This window comes from Pagrus major, chromosome 1 (genome assembly GCF_040436345.1).
Source record: "Pagrus major chromosome 1, Pma_NU_1.0".
NCBI classification, from domain to species: Eukaryota; Metazoa; Chordata; class Actinopteri; order Spariformes; family Sparidae; genus Pagrus; species Pagrus major.
In genome coordinates this window covers 23326220-23343905 of record NC_133215.1, presented here as the reverse complement: position 1 = coordinate 23343905, position 17686 = coordinate 23326220, and the positions used below count along the sequence as shown (strand labels likewise).

The window sequence follows — 17686 nt, the reverse complement described above, 5'->3', positions numbered from 1 at the left end:
AGGTTTAAGGAGTTTCATGTTTCTTTTAAGGAGTCAGACAAAATATGTTTTGGGTTTTTTTTTTTCTTTATCTTTTATTATATTTCTCCTTATCGGCTCCTTTGGTCGGGCTTACAATATTTGGATTGAGCATTGGTAGTATTTACTGAAAATTTAAGACAAAAAAATGTATTTGACCCAAATTTATGCCATGAACCTCCAACAAGAGCTGAAACCGCTCAACTCAAACCAGCTCAACATGTACATGTACTGCTTCTTACCAGGCTATATCAATACTGCTCCTTATCAAATGCTAGCTCTGATTCCTGACATTATTAGAGCACAGTACTGCAGGTATTTAGGAATCTAATAATTCTCGCTTGTTAAAAAGTTAAATTTGAAAGTGAAGATTGTTTATCTTTGCTTACACAACATTCTCCGTTTCTGTTCAGTGTGCTCCACGACAATTACAACTCTTGTTGCCTCAATATCACACAGCACTGTTCTTCTACTCTTAACTTTTCACGGCATCAAATCCTGAGGACACGGCTTTGATCATCTCAACTCAAGTGCTCTTCACTGTTTCTCTAGTAGACTGGTCTCTGCCCTCCACGGGTCACCGGGTGCCAAGAAGTTCAGAATTAAATTCTGTCACCAGCGTGCTGTCGAAGCCTCGTCTGGCTGGAATGACAGTGAGGGATCTGACAGGCTGCACTCATGAGACTTGTGAAACAGACTGACAGTCATGCAGAATCACTCAGAGCTGAACTTCCGTCTGTTCACCAGCATTTCGGACTGGGCCGAGATAATCAGTGTTCTCAAAGTAGATATGAGGGGTGAGGAATGGGGCTGTGTGGATTAGATGGCTACAGCTATGTCATGTGAAATCCTTGTTACATAGTCAGGTGATTTTAATCTTAAACATGTCACAAGTCTGTCCTTAAGCTGCCCTAACTTCTTCACAGGCTCTTACCCCTGTGAAACACAAACCCTATTTAACAAGGAGGGGACATTATGATGATAGCTTTTCAGCAAACAGTGTCAGCGTACCGGGGGCTTCAGAGTCATTACACTAGGGTCACTTTTTCAAATCATTAGTTTTCAGTTATTAAATGTATTGAATAAATGACAGCAAAAGCACCAACCTCCTTAAGTCATTGTTAGTGAATAATTGTGTCACAATAATTGAGACATTTAATTGGATTTTTGATTCTATGTGTTGGATTTTAAGTGATTTGCTATTTGAAATGCTAGCAATTATATTTTGGGCCATATATGAGTATATAAGAGCGGCTGTGCCAGAACACTCTTATTATTAGTCATTAAAATACATTTTTAGACTTTTAGCTGTTTAATATGTTATAAATATGTGTCTGGATGAAAATGTACCCATGATTTTTCTTCCACCTTCCACCTTTTAAAAAAGGAAAGGGAAGGAACCCCAAGACCCTCTTCAAATGCCCATGATGATACCAAAAACGTCACATAATCACATCGAGGAAAAAGAGGAACATAAACTTAATTTCTTTCAGAGTGACAGCATGTTTTTTTTTTCTTAATCCTATCACATTTAACTGACTGCCTGGAGTCTTCAATATGATTAACGCTCCTGTTACCTAAATGAATAGATAAGAACGTCTCCATTCTTGTTCCTGCAAACATTACTCCTCTCGCGCCCTCAGTTTCCCTGTACAGCCTGTACACACTCTTTCTCACAGAGACACACACTTCCGTCAGTCAATACATCTTAGCAGGCATTTTCGCTCCCTAATCCTCTAAATCACACTACAAATCAGCCGTGGTCAGGGCTGACTCAGTTGAAGAGGACACTAAAACACAGGAAAGTATACACACACACCACACACACACACACACATCCAAGCTAGCACACGCACATGCAGCAGTGAGGAGAAGAAAAAAATCAATCCTCATTCTTATTTCTCAGAGAGGGGTTGAGAATGTGACCTACCTTTACCTCACAATCATGTGAGAGTAATTCTGTCCTTACATCTCCCCTCTCTCTCTCTCTCTCTCTCTCTCTCTCTCCCTCTCACGCTATCACTGTCCCGCCAGCGGGCCAAGACTGACTGAACATCAACCTTCACTGTGAAGCCATTAAGATAAGACATGGAGTTTATTAGCTTCATTTCAGCAGGCAGTCAGTGGGTTGATGATGATCTCGGTGTCCCTTCATCACAATTCTCTCGTGTGGAATTGACAGAGGAAATATTGACCTTACATCTCTCCCACGCTTGTAGCACGGTGCCCTCCCTTGAAAACCTTGTAGCTTGTATAAAAAAAAAAGACTCAACCTACTGGGAACGTAGACAAACTGGCTCATCCTCCAGCTGACACCAGCCCAGTTCTGAATCCGTACAACTGACCTAAAATGGCCGTCAAGGGAGTGCTTTGGTATTTGGGCGGCAGATAGTTCCACCTGCACTCGAGCTGCTACTTTTAGCAATCACAGGATGCCACGGGCGACGATGATGATTCTCCACACTAAATATCAAACTTGTCATCATAACCACTTGAAGGTAATGTAGTGTGTTACGTCAAATCCAGATAAAAGCATCTTAGTGACGACAGCAGAGCAGTTACTCACTGTAATGTTGTCATGGAAAACTTTTCATGCTTGGAAGTTTGATAAAACATATGCACATGTAGTGTAAACATCAAGGGCTTGTGGGGAAAGACTGCGACACCTACCCACTGAAATATTTCTAATTAAAACAACCTGCTTCAAATCTCTTGAAAGACGTTGATGTCGGTGTTCTCCTGACTTAAATAGATTTGCCACTACTGAGAGGCTAATTGCTACACAGTGGGGTGACGGCCATCAAGGGATTAAAAAATTAAAAAGATTTTTCCTTGGGAGCAAAAACATACAGTGCTACCTCTAAATGCATGCAGTTGTAGATGGCTATAGATCTTTATCAGAGGATGTTTGTTTTTTTTAAATCTGTTTGTCAGACATTCATGTTTACCTCGAGATGGATTGTAATAACGTCTCATCAACCTCGGCTGTACTTTTGGTTTAGTACCGATTAGAAAATGGTAGGCTGCTAAGACAATACAGCATGGTAAACATTATACCTGCATAACATTAGGATGTTAGCATTGTTATTGTGAGCACGTTGGAATGCGGCCGATTCTCACCCAAAAGCATTTAATAGACCTGTCAATCCACTAGAGGATTGGGCAGCATGTGGGTCAAAGTACATGAGTGTATGAGGGTGCAGTATCAGCAGGGGGCGATAATGACAGAAACAACGGAAGAACACAGTTCAAAGAGTCAGAAAGTTGGAGAAGTTCGGGGGTGGTTGAGGGGTTTTATTCAGACGACCAGGGTTTGAATCCCGTGTGAGACAAGAAGCCAGTGGTGTGTGTTGAGGAAGTAGTAGTTATAAGTGAAAGCACAATCTTTTCCAAAACCTGGCTGGGTAGTTTTTGTGCCTTTATTTGAAAATGTAACCGGACATTGAATATTGGTATTGGTAACCATAGAAGAGGCCGTGTTGTTCTCACGGATAGGCGAGGCCAAACTACTGCACAGTTTGGTGCGAAACCAGGTTGTAGCATGCTGACATTACCATGTAGCTTAACATCCTGCTGAGCCTAAGTAGAGCTACTCTTAGTCATTTTAAAATAAAATACATAAAACATAAATGGGAACACTTTACACACAATTTCTAACTTGCTGTATTTTGTTAGTATTTAAATCAAATGCTTAAAAGGAAGAAATAACCCCGAAATCAAACTCTTAATAAATGCTCAGAACAACATTCAACCGCCTGAGAGCAACAGATTAGTACTTATGTATACCTGGAATATCAGCACAGCCTATTTACCTTCACATTATTGTGTCTAAGCTGAAATACAGCAAACACACTGCAAGGAAGTGCTTGGTGCTAAATCCCAGGCTTGAGGGAAGGTAAGACTCCATCATCTGCCTCATTATTTGACAGTTATCCTCGGGATGGTCTTACGCTATAATCACTATAATCCACTCCGCTATTGGGGTAATGGTAGTGATGGATGGCACTGGTTACCATAGAAACGAGAGATGATAATGAAGTGTGTCAGCATATAGCTATCTATAGCCTGTCTAATTTGTGTGTATGTGTTCAGTGTGTGGGCTGAGCTGATAGTTCTTCCAAAGATGCATTGCACCTGTGTGTGGGCTGGAGGCATAGCAGAACAGCATGATGACCAGTGTGCGCGAGTGTATTCTTATCCTGAGTGTACGAGTATCCTGCTGAACACTCAGTGAAAAGCAAACCTTTAGAAACTTTCCAACAGAAAGTACAAAATAGACGCACGACAGTGAACCTACTGCATTTGAGATTGCATGTGAGCATTGACACAGCTGAGGACTTACGCCTGCTGCAATTTTAAGAGCCGAAGCAATTAAATAGTATTGGGGGAAACAACACACACACACATACATTTCTCCATTAGATCCTTTTAAAACTGTTGAAATTACAGCAGCAACCGGTAACAATCATTTTTTAATGCGTCTGTAAACAAGCTTCAATCCCACTGACACAATATTAAAGTGCTTCTCAGAAACCACTGGCTGCATTAAACCATTGATGACTTCCTCCTTAACTCTCAACCAATCTTCATATTTCATGTGACTACTCAAGCTTCTCTCCACTTCTTGTCTGTCAACCTCTTTTCTTTCTCTCCCTCTTCCCATTTGCATGTATTTTACAGCAGGCAACTCATATGAAAGCATCTGCCGACCCTCCTCTTACCGCATATCCATCTGTCTACCCTCATCCTCTCTCGATAAATCTCTACGACTAATCCTAAAAAAATAAGGGAGACACACTTTTTCCATCTCAGAGTCTCTCTTTGCAGTAAAAGCAGGGACTAGCAGCTTCTGTACAAGTACAGGTAGTAATAAAACATCAGGCCTGTGCCTGTGAACACGTACGCATATACAACTCCACACATGCTACGCACATGAAATTATAGCGGGTCAGAAAGGACCACCAGAACATTAAATTACATCGATCAGATGACAGCTCATGCTTCATAGCCTCCAGTGGTGAAAGCTACTCAGAAATAAAGGCAAACAGTTAACAATACAACCAAACCCCTAATCAGTGTCAGAGCACACAGACCATGGCCGGGCACTGATAGTGTAGCCAAATAAACACAAGGCCACTTTGAAGACATTTTCACGCTCGAGCGATTGCATTATCAACGCAACATTTGCTGAAGTAATGGAGATATTACAGGCCTAAATCAAGCTTATGAGCACCACAGTGTGTTTTTATGTGAACCTTGTGATAATGTTTCTCCTCAGCCTCTTCAATAGAAGGTCACATTCTGGGCTGACCAAGAGGATTAGAATCGAACAGGATGCACTTGATGAAAAAGAAGAAAAAGGAAACTCCATAGTGTCTTGCTGTTGAATGCCAGTGTCTATGTTTGGTTATTTTTGGACAATTAAGCAACAGAAAGAAAAAATATAACTACAAAGAGCATCCAGCCATGTTTATTACCAGTCTTGTGTTTAATTCACAAGGTTATAGTAAAAATTATGATGCCTATATTTGAGTAGGTGGAGTGTGTGTTTTATATTCAGATGACCTTGAACAAATTACAAGCCAGAGTAGAGGCCAATAGTCCTGCTTAACCTTTCCAGTTAGAGAGGCAGCCCATAGCTTAAGGCAAACAGGCAAAAAGTGTGCTATTTTAAGCAATGATCCCCATGTGCCTCTGAAGGATAGTTACACTGAATTCACTCAGACAACATTAGTCATAAAGTAGGAGACAGTTCTTTGTTGTTTTGCTTGATCAGCAATCTGATATTGATGTAAGGCTTATGGCACCATATCAATAGTGTTTAGTACCATGCGGCTCCAGAAACACAGCACAGGACTACCTACAGAGGGAATCAAAACACCATCCAAATCAAAATAGTGCTCATAATCTCCCTTTCTACACAATTTTTCTGCATCACAGCCAGAGTCCTAATTCACTTACTGCTATGTTTGTTGTTTTGTAATCTGCAACACTTCACTCTGACAGCTAAGTGATGTTTTTATTGCATTAACCCCCACCCCCTCTGATTTTGGCAGGAATCTGTTCAATAATTCATAAAACACAAAGAGGATTTGGAAATTTGGTAAGTAAGTAATGGGATGTCCTGCAGAGTGTTTATGAGCCAGTCAAAACTATCACTGGGAAATGTAGGTGTTGTTGTGGAGATAAGAATTAGAGATAAGTCATTTGTGAGCGGTGTGACTCCAACAGTGTAACACTGCTGCTAATTAATTTCATTAATTCATTCAATTGGCCTTTAGCTTGAAGTCACACTGTGAGTAACATAGTTGATGGCTTATTTCTCACAGAATGTAGATGGTGCAAAAGGTGCTAATTCATGCGCTGTGGAAACACGTATGTAGCATATGAGACAACACCTACACACATATACACAGCTTTCATGAGGGTAATTTGAAGGCTTGAGTTGGGTTAGGCATTTTTTGCCATCTTGGACAAATAGGGAGTAGCATATCATTATATTAACCGCTGACTGCTTCCAACTGTGGCTGCTGTTATCTCAGTTAGCTGTGCAGCTAGCAGTACGGACTCCTAGTACTCGGAGCACTAGGGGAGTGTTGGTGTTTACAGTGCACTGCTAGCACAGGAGTTCTGGACTGGGAGGGCCAGGGCTAGCTGGTTAGCATGCTAACTTCAGTAGATCTCTCTGCAACACAACAAAACTCTTAGCCAGTATACAGCCCCCCTTAAAATATGTTGATTTATAGATTAGTTGACTGACAGAAAAATAAATAACTACTTTGATAATCAATTAATCATTGAAGTAATTTTGGAAGCAAAAATACCCAACATGCTCAAGCTTTGTAACTATGTACAATGTTTAATCTATGTTATATAACTAAAAATGTAAAAATATTGGGGGTTTGGATGTGTGTAGACAACAAGCCAACATCAAATATGTCACCTTGGGCAAAGGACAATGCAATTGGCTATTTTTCACCATTTTCTGACATTAATCGAGAAAATAATCAGCATTAATCGATAATGACAATATTCCTTAGTTGCGGCCCAAATATGCACTTTTAAAAGCTTCCCTTAACACCCAAGAAAATTTGGTCAACATGTCAGACATTGACAACAGTGTTTTGAGCAGTGTTTTAGAGGGGATTTGCCTTAAAAACACCAACTGTTCACATTCTCTGACTCTCCACAAAATCATCTACTGTTGCAGAGCTATTATTGGCCAGAAAGGGTTCACACCAGTGAGCGTCTATGTGTGAATATATAGTGTCAGTGTGTGTATGCACAGCTGGGTAATGTTCAAACACACATTGAGTCTCCCCTGAGGGAAAAACCTAACCATGATCAATGTGCATGTAGTATCTCAATGACTAGATTTACTCTTTATTCCAAGTCTCCACACGGTATAATTAATATGAAACACAAGTATCATATCACTACATCATTATCATCTTACCTGTCTAACTTCCCTGAAAATACAGGTACAGCCATGCAAACACTGGCATGGACACATCGTTCCACACGTCACCAAAAAAAACTCATCCAGGCAAAGAATAAACTACTCCATGTAATTCCTGTAAACTTTCCTGTCAGAGTGGCTCAACCACAGCCTGTGGAAACTCCTCTGATAAACAACAAAGAAATGTGCGCAAATCCACTTGTAGTTGCTTGGCTGAGTGCACCAAATGAATGTCTGTAATGTCAAGTACTGTAAAGAGGCTGTGAAGCTTCATCTCTCACATAATTCCATTAACTCACCCGCATCTTCTATCCAGCCTCTCAGCCTTCTACCATATTTGTACAGATTTGAGTGCCATTACTTTGACACAAAAGGTCCATTAACAAGACCAAGTATAAAACCAATTCTTCAAATTTCTCCGTCATGTTAATGTCGAACAAAACAGCAAAATGCAAAGTTCACACTTTATTCTAACCTCAGCATGTCATTTCAGCCATCCCTGAGACACAGTGTGAGCGCGTGAACCCACAGCAGCAACAGTAAGCAGTTTTAATGATGATGTCCACATTGAGCAAGAAGAGTGACTTTAGTCTAAAGAATCAGCTGCTTTGTCTCTATTTTCAGCCACACTTTACAGATTTAGCAGCCACCTTCAGACTGTGGCTGCTGCTAGAAAACGGCTCTTATCCCTCCTGTGATTTGTTGGCGCAGCAGAGAGATGGTGGAAGAAATCCTCTTTTTCTCCATGGTGACACAAGGCAGCTTCATACCAAAAGCCTAGAATTTGATTTGTATAAGGGTGTCATCACCCACAATGGATAAATACTATATATGCACAGGTATGCTGTTATTGTGAGGAATAATGAAGGGCTGCAACTCATGATTGTTTTCATTTCTGATTACTCTAATGATTATTTTCATGATTAACTGATCAGTCTATAAAATCTCAAAAAGTTGTGAATAATGTGTGACTTAATAAGTGACATCTTCGAACAGTTCTCCAAGTTAATGTAGTTTTATACGTTTTGCTCTTTGAAAAGGCTTTTGTTTTCCACCTAAGCACTTGTTTTTGACTATTTGTATGCATAAAGTTAGTGTAAATAAAGAATTACAGAACTATAATGAGTTGAGGATTAGTTTATAGCCTTTCAAAAAGAGCCTAAAACCATGTCTGTACTCCAAATGGTTGACAACAGCTTTGAATTTACTTTGGGCTGGGCTGCGATAGATGTTTTAGGATAATTATACATAGATTTCCAGGAAAAAGAAAAGGTTAACCATAATTTAAGATCACCAGATTTAGAAAAGTCAGCCTCAAGGACAACAAAACAATGTAGAGGGATGGATAGACTTTTATTAGGATCTGCAACAAATTGCACTCACTCATAGATACCTGCTACCTAAATATGCTGGATTTTTTTTTCGTCAAGATCCATGCATTATTCCCTGAGAAATTAATGAACATCTTGGAAGACACCCTGTCTCGCAATGTTAAAGAGCATCCCTCTCTTTATCCACATCCACAACAGATGTTAATGGGGTCTATTCTGAGACTCCATAAGACAAACGGTTACACAAGAAAATCAGTGTTTAATTTCGGAACAGAGCAAAACAATCAAGCAACACTCCCAATGAAAGCGGACTGGTTTTCATTTCAAGTTATTTTCCAAAAAGTCATCATTAGGCTTTTACTCTCCTCCTCCATGTTAGGAAACACTGTTCCATTTCACCAGCACACTGAGCTCATCATTGGCCTCATCTGAGCAACTCAGGACTGGAGTGGTGGATGCTGCTACGGAGTACACAGCTTACAACATAGAGACAATGGTGATGTATCCCTGTGATGTGTGCATGTGTGTTGAATAATAGAAACAAGCACACTTACACACAAAGTGTGGCCGTGTATGAGAGACAAACAGAATTTGTGCCACAGATAAGTGAAACAGCCCCTCTCTAGAGCGTGATTGTCAAAAAGGCGCGACGATCTCATGTAGCTCTCGTGTTATGAAACAAGCTTTTCTGGTGATACAACACACACACACACACACACACACACACACACACACACACCCATCTAGGAAATGAGAATGGGCCTCATCCGTGGATAATGGTCCATCACAACCCATGATGGTTTCCTCTAGAAGGGTAAATGGCAGTAAATGGGATGTTGATTGAATCACAGCATTGTCATGTATACCAGATGGCAAAAAGGCCTTGCACCTTACCATGACACTACAGAAACAAACAGACCGCATTTTCTAAACAAACCCTGGAGTGGGTGGGAGGGGTCTGACCATAAAAAGAGAAAACAATATTCTCAATGAAGGGGGAGCAGTGTTTGTGAAAAATAATAAGGACATTGTGTGCCTGGGAGCTTTAATGTCATATTCAGGCTTGGGGGATGTACTGTGGAGGGCTGAGAGATGGTGTAACAAGCAGGGAGCTAGGAGTTTAACCCCAAATCCAAGGGTGAAAGCCCTGTGTTGGCAAACGTCTACGTAAGTGATCATAACCCCTGAACTCCATCTGTGAATGGGGACAAGAGGGGAGACTTTTCCTTCAGGGATCAATAAAGTCTCACTTTACACAACTTTAAATTGCATATCATTACATCACCCATTCTGAATGCAGGAACACCCAGCCCTCCAAGGACACCGTCATCTTTAATTACCTTGACTAAAAAAAAAACTGTTTGATTTGTCTAGAAAGAAGCCTGGCTGTCCTCGCTGAGCTTTTCAGCCCTCCCTGCCTGTGGATACGTGAAATTAACTGCTGGCGTCATGGAAACATGCTCCCGGTTTGAACAATGGCAACCAATCTTGTTAAAGAGCCCTTATTAAAAGGGGGTTTTAACAAACCAGCAGCAATCGCTGAGAAGTAGTTGTTTTTTTTTCTTTTCTCCAACCTGAATGAAGTAACTAGGGGAAGAGACGCTGCCAAAGCTGATGAAACTCTCTGCTGTCTTTTGTGAAAATTGTACTCAAATAAAAATTCATCCACTTAATGGTACTTCAAGCCATGGAGCGTGAAATGGCTCAAATTGTCACTGTCATGCTTGATGGCTGATACAATGTCAGTACAACATGAGCACTTCTGTGCAAATTTATGACGGATAATCCTACGTGGGCGAAAGCACAATACAACGCAGCAGCTCTGATCCTATTACAGTTCTTCATGGGTCCACTACAATACAATAGGTTCAAGGTTCATTTAGTTATTCATCATTGTACAACACAGGATTGTACAAGTTGTAGTCCCTTTATGCTACACAAGAAAAACTATTTTTACGGTGGTGTTGAAGATTTAAAATTAAATATTGATATGTTATATATACACATGATAATATTGTGTAAATAATCTAGTACCTCCAAAATCACTTTTCTTTTGGTCATAGCTGGTTGCGGTAACCTTAATGCAGTTTTCCAGCCATCATAAAAGAGAAAATCATGTCTGAGGAAATGAAAGACATGAGAGAGACAAGAGACAAGAAGTTTTTTGGGATTCCAAAAAAGATTAATTTGACTGAAAGCATTTTTTGTTTTTTTGTTTTTCAAATAGTTTTTCTATAGATATCTGATTATATCACATAATCTAATAAAATCGGTACCATGAATTCTTTTGGCTATGATCATGTTGTGAAAATCTGATTCTGATATTGTGATGGCCCTAGTGTCTGCCCAAACACCATCTAACACCAGCAACAACAACAACAACAACAACAACCAGGGCAAGCCTACAATACAACACTGCTACATCAGGTGTTAACTGCACTTCTGTGCGCCAGCTGCTTCTAGACAAGGGTGATGTGTGTGTGTTTTCATATCTCAAGCTGTGCAGATGCAGGTGTGAAACGTGCACCACACAGTGTGAGCCCTAATGAGGCTTTAGTCAGGTGAATAAACTGTATGTGGTTTTTGCCAAAAGTGGGGCGCACTACATTGTACGATACTCATTCCCTTTAATGAATTCTGGTGAGACCATTACTTTCAGAGATGTTTATGCCTTGAAAAATGCTGGTGTGAGCCAACAACCCAGGTGTCCTTCCAGCTATTCATCCGGCCATTCATTCAAGCAGCCAGCCCCACATCCTCCCATTTCTACAGTCATCCATCCCCTGAGTCGAACCATCTATTCTCTCAGCCTGCCAACAACACCAAAGCAAGCAACTTCCCCTTGCTTAAGTCATAACAGGATCTCAAAGGCCATTTAACATACCCACATGCTGTGTGTTTACAACTACACGCACACACACTGATAAATATGAGAAAACAGACGTGTTATACTAAATTATGCATTGAACCAACTGTTTGGAGGTTTGCTAAAAAATGCAGGGTACTTCAATGATTTGTACAGTCAGTTTGGTGGTTAAAAAAATGGTTACACCTTTGGGTTTATTGCGTATGATAGCCCAGAAAAAAAGATGTTCCCCAGGCACGTGTCTCAGAGCAGATTACAGTCTCACACAATCAGATGGTGCCATAATCCTTCAGTTCTTGCCAGAGCTTACACCCCATTAAACAGCCATCTAGCCAACATGTTCGACAAACTACCGACTTTATCAGATAGACTTAGAACATGTGACTGTTCAGTTCATTCAGCTTTGAATGGGTGTCTTTTTCACTGGCCTTCTCTGAATGTCACTATGCTATGACTCATTACGGTAAATGGAAAAAAAGAGGCTGGCCTTCTGCAATGAGGATCTACTTCACTTTGTTTGCCCCTGAATGTGTCCCTGCTCGTGTAAAACCCCTATTCAGAAGATACTTTCTGGGTTTTTCATGCCAGCTCTGGTGCTCTTTTCACCGTGGAGATGAAGCTTTTAGAGTGTGAAGTCCAAATTGTGACGAAAACTTTATATTCATCAACCATGGCCATGTTGAGGCCAAATACATGGGATGCACAGTGACTCAGGTCAGCCAAAGGTTGGGCGATGTCAGCATTTTTCTCATGAGCTTGAAAAAAAAAAAAGGGCTTGTCAGCCAGAGACAGGGAGGTGCAAGTGAGATACTGCCGCAGAGAAAGACATAATGGTAGACAGGAGAGGGAACACATCTATCCGTGTCTCCTGTGATGCATCACCTCTCCATCCTTTCCAGGGGAAAAAAATGGGCGCGGTGGCTGATGAATGGCCCCGCTCACAGGAGAAGAACAGAGCAGAGTTAGCCCCAAGGGACTGAGAGGAGAAAATGATTATTCCTTGGCTAAGTGGTTCTGGTTAGAGTTACATCTAAATCTTGTCTGAGACTCAACTTTAAACCGGTTCTCAAACACAGAAGCTACAGTGTGTGACTGAACTCCTTGAAAGTTAAAAGACTTTATCCAGACCTGAATTTCTTGATTTGGTTAGCCTTGAGTCATCCTGGCCCTTCTCACTACACAGAGAACACTAAAAGTTAATGGCAGCAAATGTTGTCATGTGATGTGTCCAAATGTTTTTGCATTGTCATAACCGAGAGATTAGAGGATGATCATTTTAACCATCTATTTCAGATGTTCAAGGGAGAACAATATTGCTTGTGTAAGATGTTAACGCTTGTATATGTACTGTACAGTGAGCGATGTGCAGTTTGTGGCTTTAAAGTCATGGATAATTTCCAATATCGCAGTGACAACATTTTCCCACCGGTAGAACTATATCAAGTTACTGTTATGCCAACCGAACATTTCCTGCTGCTGCAGCTTCATATTAAAAACATTTAACTGGGTAAAACACAACTTGACTTTTATTCTTAAGAAGTCACAGGAAATGCAAGCGTTCATTGAGTTAACAGTCAATAATGGAACAAGGACCAGCCTCAGTAATCAGTTGGATGAAAAGCTGCAGGCAACAGGTTGCACACCTCCAACTTCTCAGTGATGTAACCAACTCCTTTCTCCTCATCAAATAATACTAGGTTCCCTCTTAGCATTGGGTTTAAATCCAAAATATTGCCAAATAGGCATTTTTGTTTTTCACTTTTCACAACAAATCCTCCACCATCTTGTCGGTCAACTCTCGTTACTCTCGTCGCGGGAGAAGTGGGTTGTGATCCCTGCTCCTTTGTGCTGCGCCTGCTGCTGCTATGGTCCGTCATCCAATTTTGTTTTAAAGAAGCAAAATGACAGCAGAGCTGGTGGGCAAGTAATGTAATGGGTGGATGCACAAACACAGAGTTACACTGGTAACCCCCCCCCTTTTTTTTTTTTTAAACCAAACACGCCTTGTATTTTTAGGTGGTTCCAGAATTTTAATTGGAATATTTTGGTGGTTTTCCCAAAGGTACACTTAGATTGTGATGTGCAATTTTCACTGTTTTCCAACATTTCATTGAATAAAAAAATCTGAGTCTGAGCAGACTAAACTGAAACTACCATGCCATGCCAATAGCGGTAATTGGAAAATAAAATTAGCAATTTGGGTGACATTTCTGCTCAACAATTACATTCCTCCCTTTCTATCTAAGACCTTTCATACAGTCTTGGTTTTCACAAAGGGGAGCCCTTAATAGGAATTGTTTTACAGTTTGGTGTCGGGAGTTAGATAAAAAGATTTATACCACTTTTGTGTGTCAATTAAATATGAAACTACAGCCGCAGTCGGTTAAGTCATATCAGCATACAGACTGAAAACAACGGGAAACAGCTTGTCTGGTAATGTCCAGGACTATTTCCTGGCCAGGAGAAGTGACTTCCCGGTGTCTCCTCTGCTTGCCTGGCAACCCAACGGTAACAACAAGACTCCAGACGACAATAATAGAGCCACACCTTGTTCTTACACTTTGGTTTATAGAAGAAATGTGTCCATTAGTGAGCTTCAACATTCTTTTCCCCCATTTCCAGTCTTTACCCTAGGCTGAGGAAAACATCAACCTATTCCTTTAACAGAAGAAAGAAAACGAAAGGCTCCACAGTGAAAACTCATTAGTTTGAGTTCTTTGTTGGAAGTAGGTGAAGTGAATGAAGAAAACGGAGGGAAAAAAGGGCAGGAGTAACATGCCAGACACACACCCAGACAGGCAGGAGATGATTAAGAGGACAGAGAATAAAGGCTCACGGAACAGCTCATACGCTCTGGTATTACTAAATGGTTTCTTCCGAGTGCATGGTGTTTGTTAAACTTGTATAAACACTGTGTGGAGAGCCGGTCCAACATCTGCAGTAGTAAGGCTGTGATGACGCAACACAGCCAAGCAGCAGACAGTAATCTCTTCCCAGAGACAATACAGAGAGAGACGTGACCTTGCATGTCCCCATGACTCCAAATCCAAGCGCGCACACACAGTGTATTAGAGCATGACCCTGGGGAATTTTAAAGAAAGAAAATCTCCCAGACTTCCCTCATTACCCCCACTCCTCCCCTCTTCTCTTTCCGTCCTCCCTGCCATCCTCTTCCTCCGTCTGTCCCCTAACCCCCTCAGCAGTCGGCACAACGCACTTCCATCCAGTCCACCCTTCCTTCGTTCATTCCTTCCTTCCTTCCTCTCAATTTGGACAGACATGAAACTTTGGCTCAACTTTTTGGGTGACAATGGATGACCCTCAGCTCAATGTGTGCAGCCACGATAAGAACAGAGAGCCAACCACTTCGTCCCGGAACAGTAAGAAGACTTCTTTCTCAGATAGGACTGTCGACAAACAAGGACACCCTGCTTCTTGGGATTCATCCAAACAGGGCTTTATCTTTGCAAAAAGAAAAAAAAATACAAATGGAAGCAAAGTGCAGTGCCTGTGTGAGCAGTAATGGATGGCCACTCTCCTTCTTGTTTGCACCCAACCCCTTTTTAAATGTTACAATCTGAGTACAGTGTAAAAGCTTGTGAGTTTTTAAAATCTTGATCTGCTCCATCAAATTGTTTTCTAATCCCACAGATGAAGAGTGAATATATTGTATTTCAAAAAGGAGTGTCCTGTTTAACTCCATTATCCTTCAGAACATTCATCGTGACCTCACAGCTGGACAATGACCAGTAAAAGAAAAATCTCCCCTAGCTGATCAACAGAGAGGGGGGGCATAAAATGGCTCCATACAGCGTGTCTGACATAATTCAAGCCCTGAGATCCCAAATTGACTTTGAAAAGACAATGTTTACACCTTTGATGCACGGTCATGTTCGTGCACCTACTTCAGGGGTGCTGTGAAGCTCCAGAAATGTTTTGTCAGGTACGAAACTTCACCCAGCTTTCCATCAGCATGGGGGTGAGTAGATGATGACTACGTTTTCATTTATGGGTGAACTTATCCTTTAAGTCATCTCTAAGCAGATCTGTCATGTTTGGAATAATAGATTAATTCAATCCTGTGGTTTGAGTTCGGTAGTGTGGGAACCCTTTTGATAAAACAGGATCACAGACTGAGCCTTTAATTACGCTGCTCTTGCTTTTCATAACAACCATCTGTTCACAGGTTCAACGGACGTGACAAGAAATCTCTCGCTACTCCTCTGGGCGTGAAATACAAGCATGGTGAAAGCTCAAGGTTGATTTACTGAACGGAAAACGCATGTATGAATGCAAACACCCACATAACACACACACAAACACAGCGCAAAGGTATTTCAGAACGAGCGCTGGACAAACTGCCTTCACATTGACACTCTTGTATTAGAAGACGACGTTACCCTTTTGACCGCAGGTTTCTGCATGAGTCGGTGGTGTAACGCCTATTTCAGCACTTGTGATGAGAAAACACAGCACTGGCAGACTTGATGGGGGCCAGAGGGCAAAACAAACTTGTTCTTTGAGCCTGCACTTGTTTGATGTAAATGTGCAGCCATTCAGTCAGCCTGTAACACAAAGCAGGGATTCATTTCGTCGAAATATCAATCCAAAGTGTTCTACTAACTTCCCATTAAACAGTCCTTAAAATAGGCATGGACTTGATGCGGTTAGCTGTGTTGGTGGAGTACAACATTCAGAGATTAAGGGGGAAAGAAATGTGTAAAGACGTGCACGAAATTTGAAAGCACCGTCTCTTATCTGCCATCATCTCTCGCTTTCTTCCCTAAAAATAACTTTGTTGAAAGTGAAAAATGCAGATTGTTACGCCCGGCTTGTTTGAGCTCTCTGACGTCTCTTCAGAGAGGAACAAACCTCATCAGGGTTTTTCATCCTGACATGTGAGCTGCCAAGATGTCAGTGGAGACAGCGGCGCTGCAGCCGGACCATTATTCCACCTGACTAGCAGCCCTCATCTGTAGGAAGACCAACATCGACACCCACGCATCACGGCAGCAACAACACAAGCGGCGGAGACGAGTAGAGAAAACAATGACACGGGTGATAATTGAAAAAGGTGGCGTTGTGTTGTGTACGGCAAAGCACGCCAGGACAAGAGAGCATTCATCTTCACCTTCTAATTTTAGACTGAGTCGTGAGAGCAAACTGAACAGACTGAATGCAGACCACAGCCTCTTTCTTTCTTTCTAATTACCAATCAGTGCAACTAAAACACTCAGTGTAGAGACCCCTGCTCTGCTCTGCATTGTGTCAGTGCCATCACGTGCAGCCAATGGGGCAGCAGCATGAATTTAATGCAATGCAATTTACATATATGTGTGTGTGTATGTGTGTGTGTGTGTGTGTGTCTGAAAGAGGAACAGTGCTGAAACTACAACATTGCAGTGGTCTTACAGGCAGTGTGACTTCCAGGGAGCTGATCAGTGAGGTGATGGTGATGATACCATTTTAATACTGTCAGTCTATTCCATCAACTCATCATACAAAGTGTCAAGCAGATGTTATTAAAGTGTTTCACGGGCTCACAGTTTAAACTCCAGCATAGGCTACAGCAGTAATTACACGTCACAGAGAGAGAAGGGGCAGTAATGGGGGAATGGTCTTCAGTCAGGCGCCTCAAGTTCATCTGATTCACATGAAACTGTGTTTCTCTCACCTCATGCAGTCTAACCTCCCGCCTCGTGGTTAAAATGAGGACAAACAAGTCTAAACAACAACAAAAAAAGAAATGAGTAGGAAACTCACCTCCTCCACTGTGAGGGGCATGCATATCCTGTACTCCTTCAGCAACATCTTCCCCCTCTGCGCGTCTCTCGTACGTACTCACAATGTGTCAAACCAGCCGAGTGAACGTTCCCTCCGCCGACCCGACGGGATGTGTGTATTATCTGGAGACGTGTCAGCACATGTGGGAGGGTTGGTTAGCCCAGGTTATGAGATGCACTCCGAGTTACGACTGAGTTCTTTCATCGGAACCAGCGGACTCTCTTCTCC

At 41.5% G+C, this 17686-nt stretch overlaps 1 protein-coding gene across 1 annotated transcript in view; it reads right to left on the bottom strand.

The window, feature by feature from the left end:
• The window catches only part of LOC140999859 (cytoplasmic phosphatidylinositol transfer protein 1-like), a 70684-nt gene extending 52998 nt beyond the window's left edge, over positions 1-17686 (bottom strand). The window contains exon 1 of the mRNA XM_073470410.1: positions 17438-17686. Within this exon, the coding sequence (XP_073326511.1) occupies positions 17438-17485 (48 nt within the window). The 5' untranslated portion in view covers positions 17486-17686. The remainder of the gene's footprint in view (positions 1-17437) is intronic.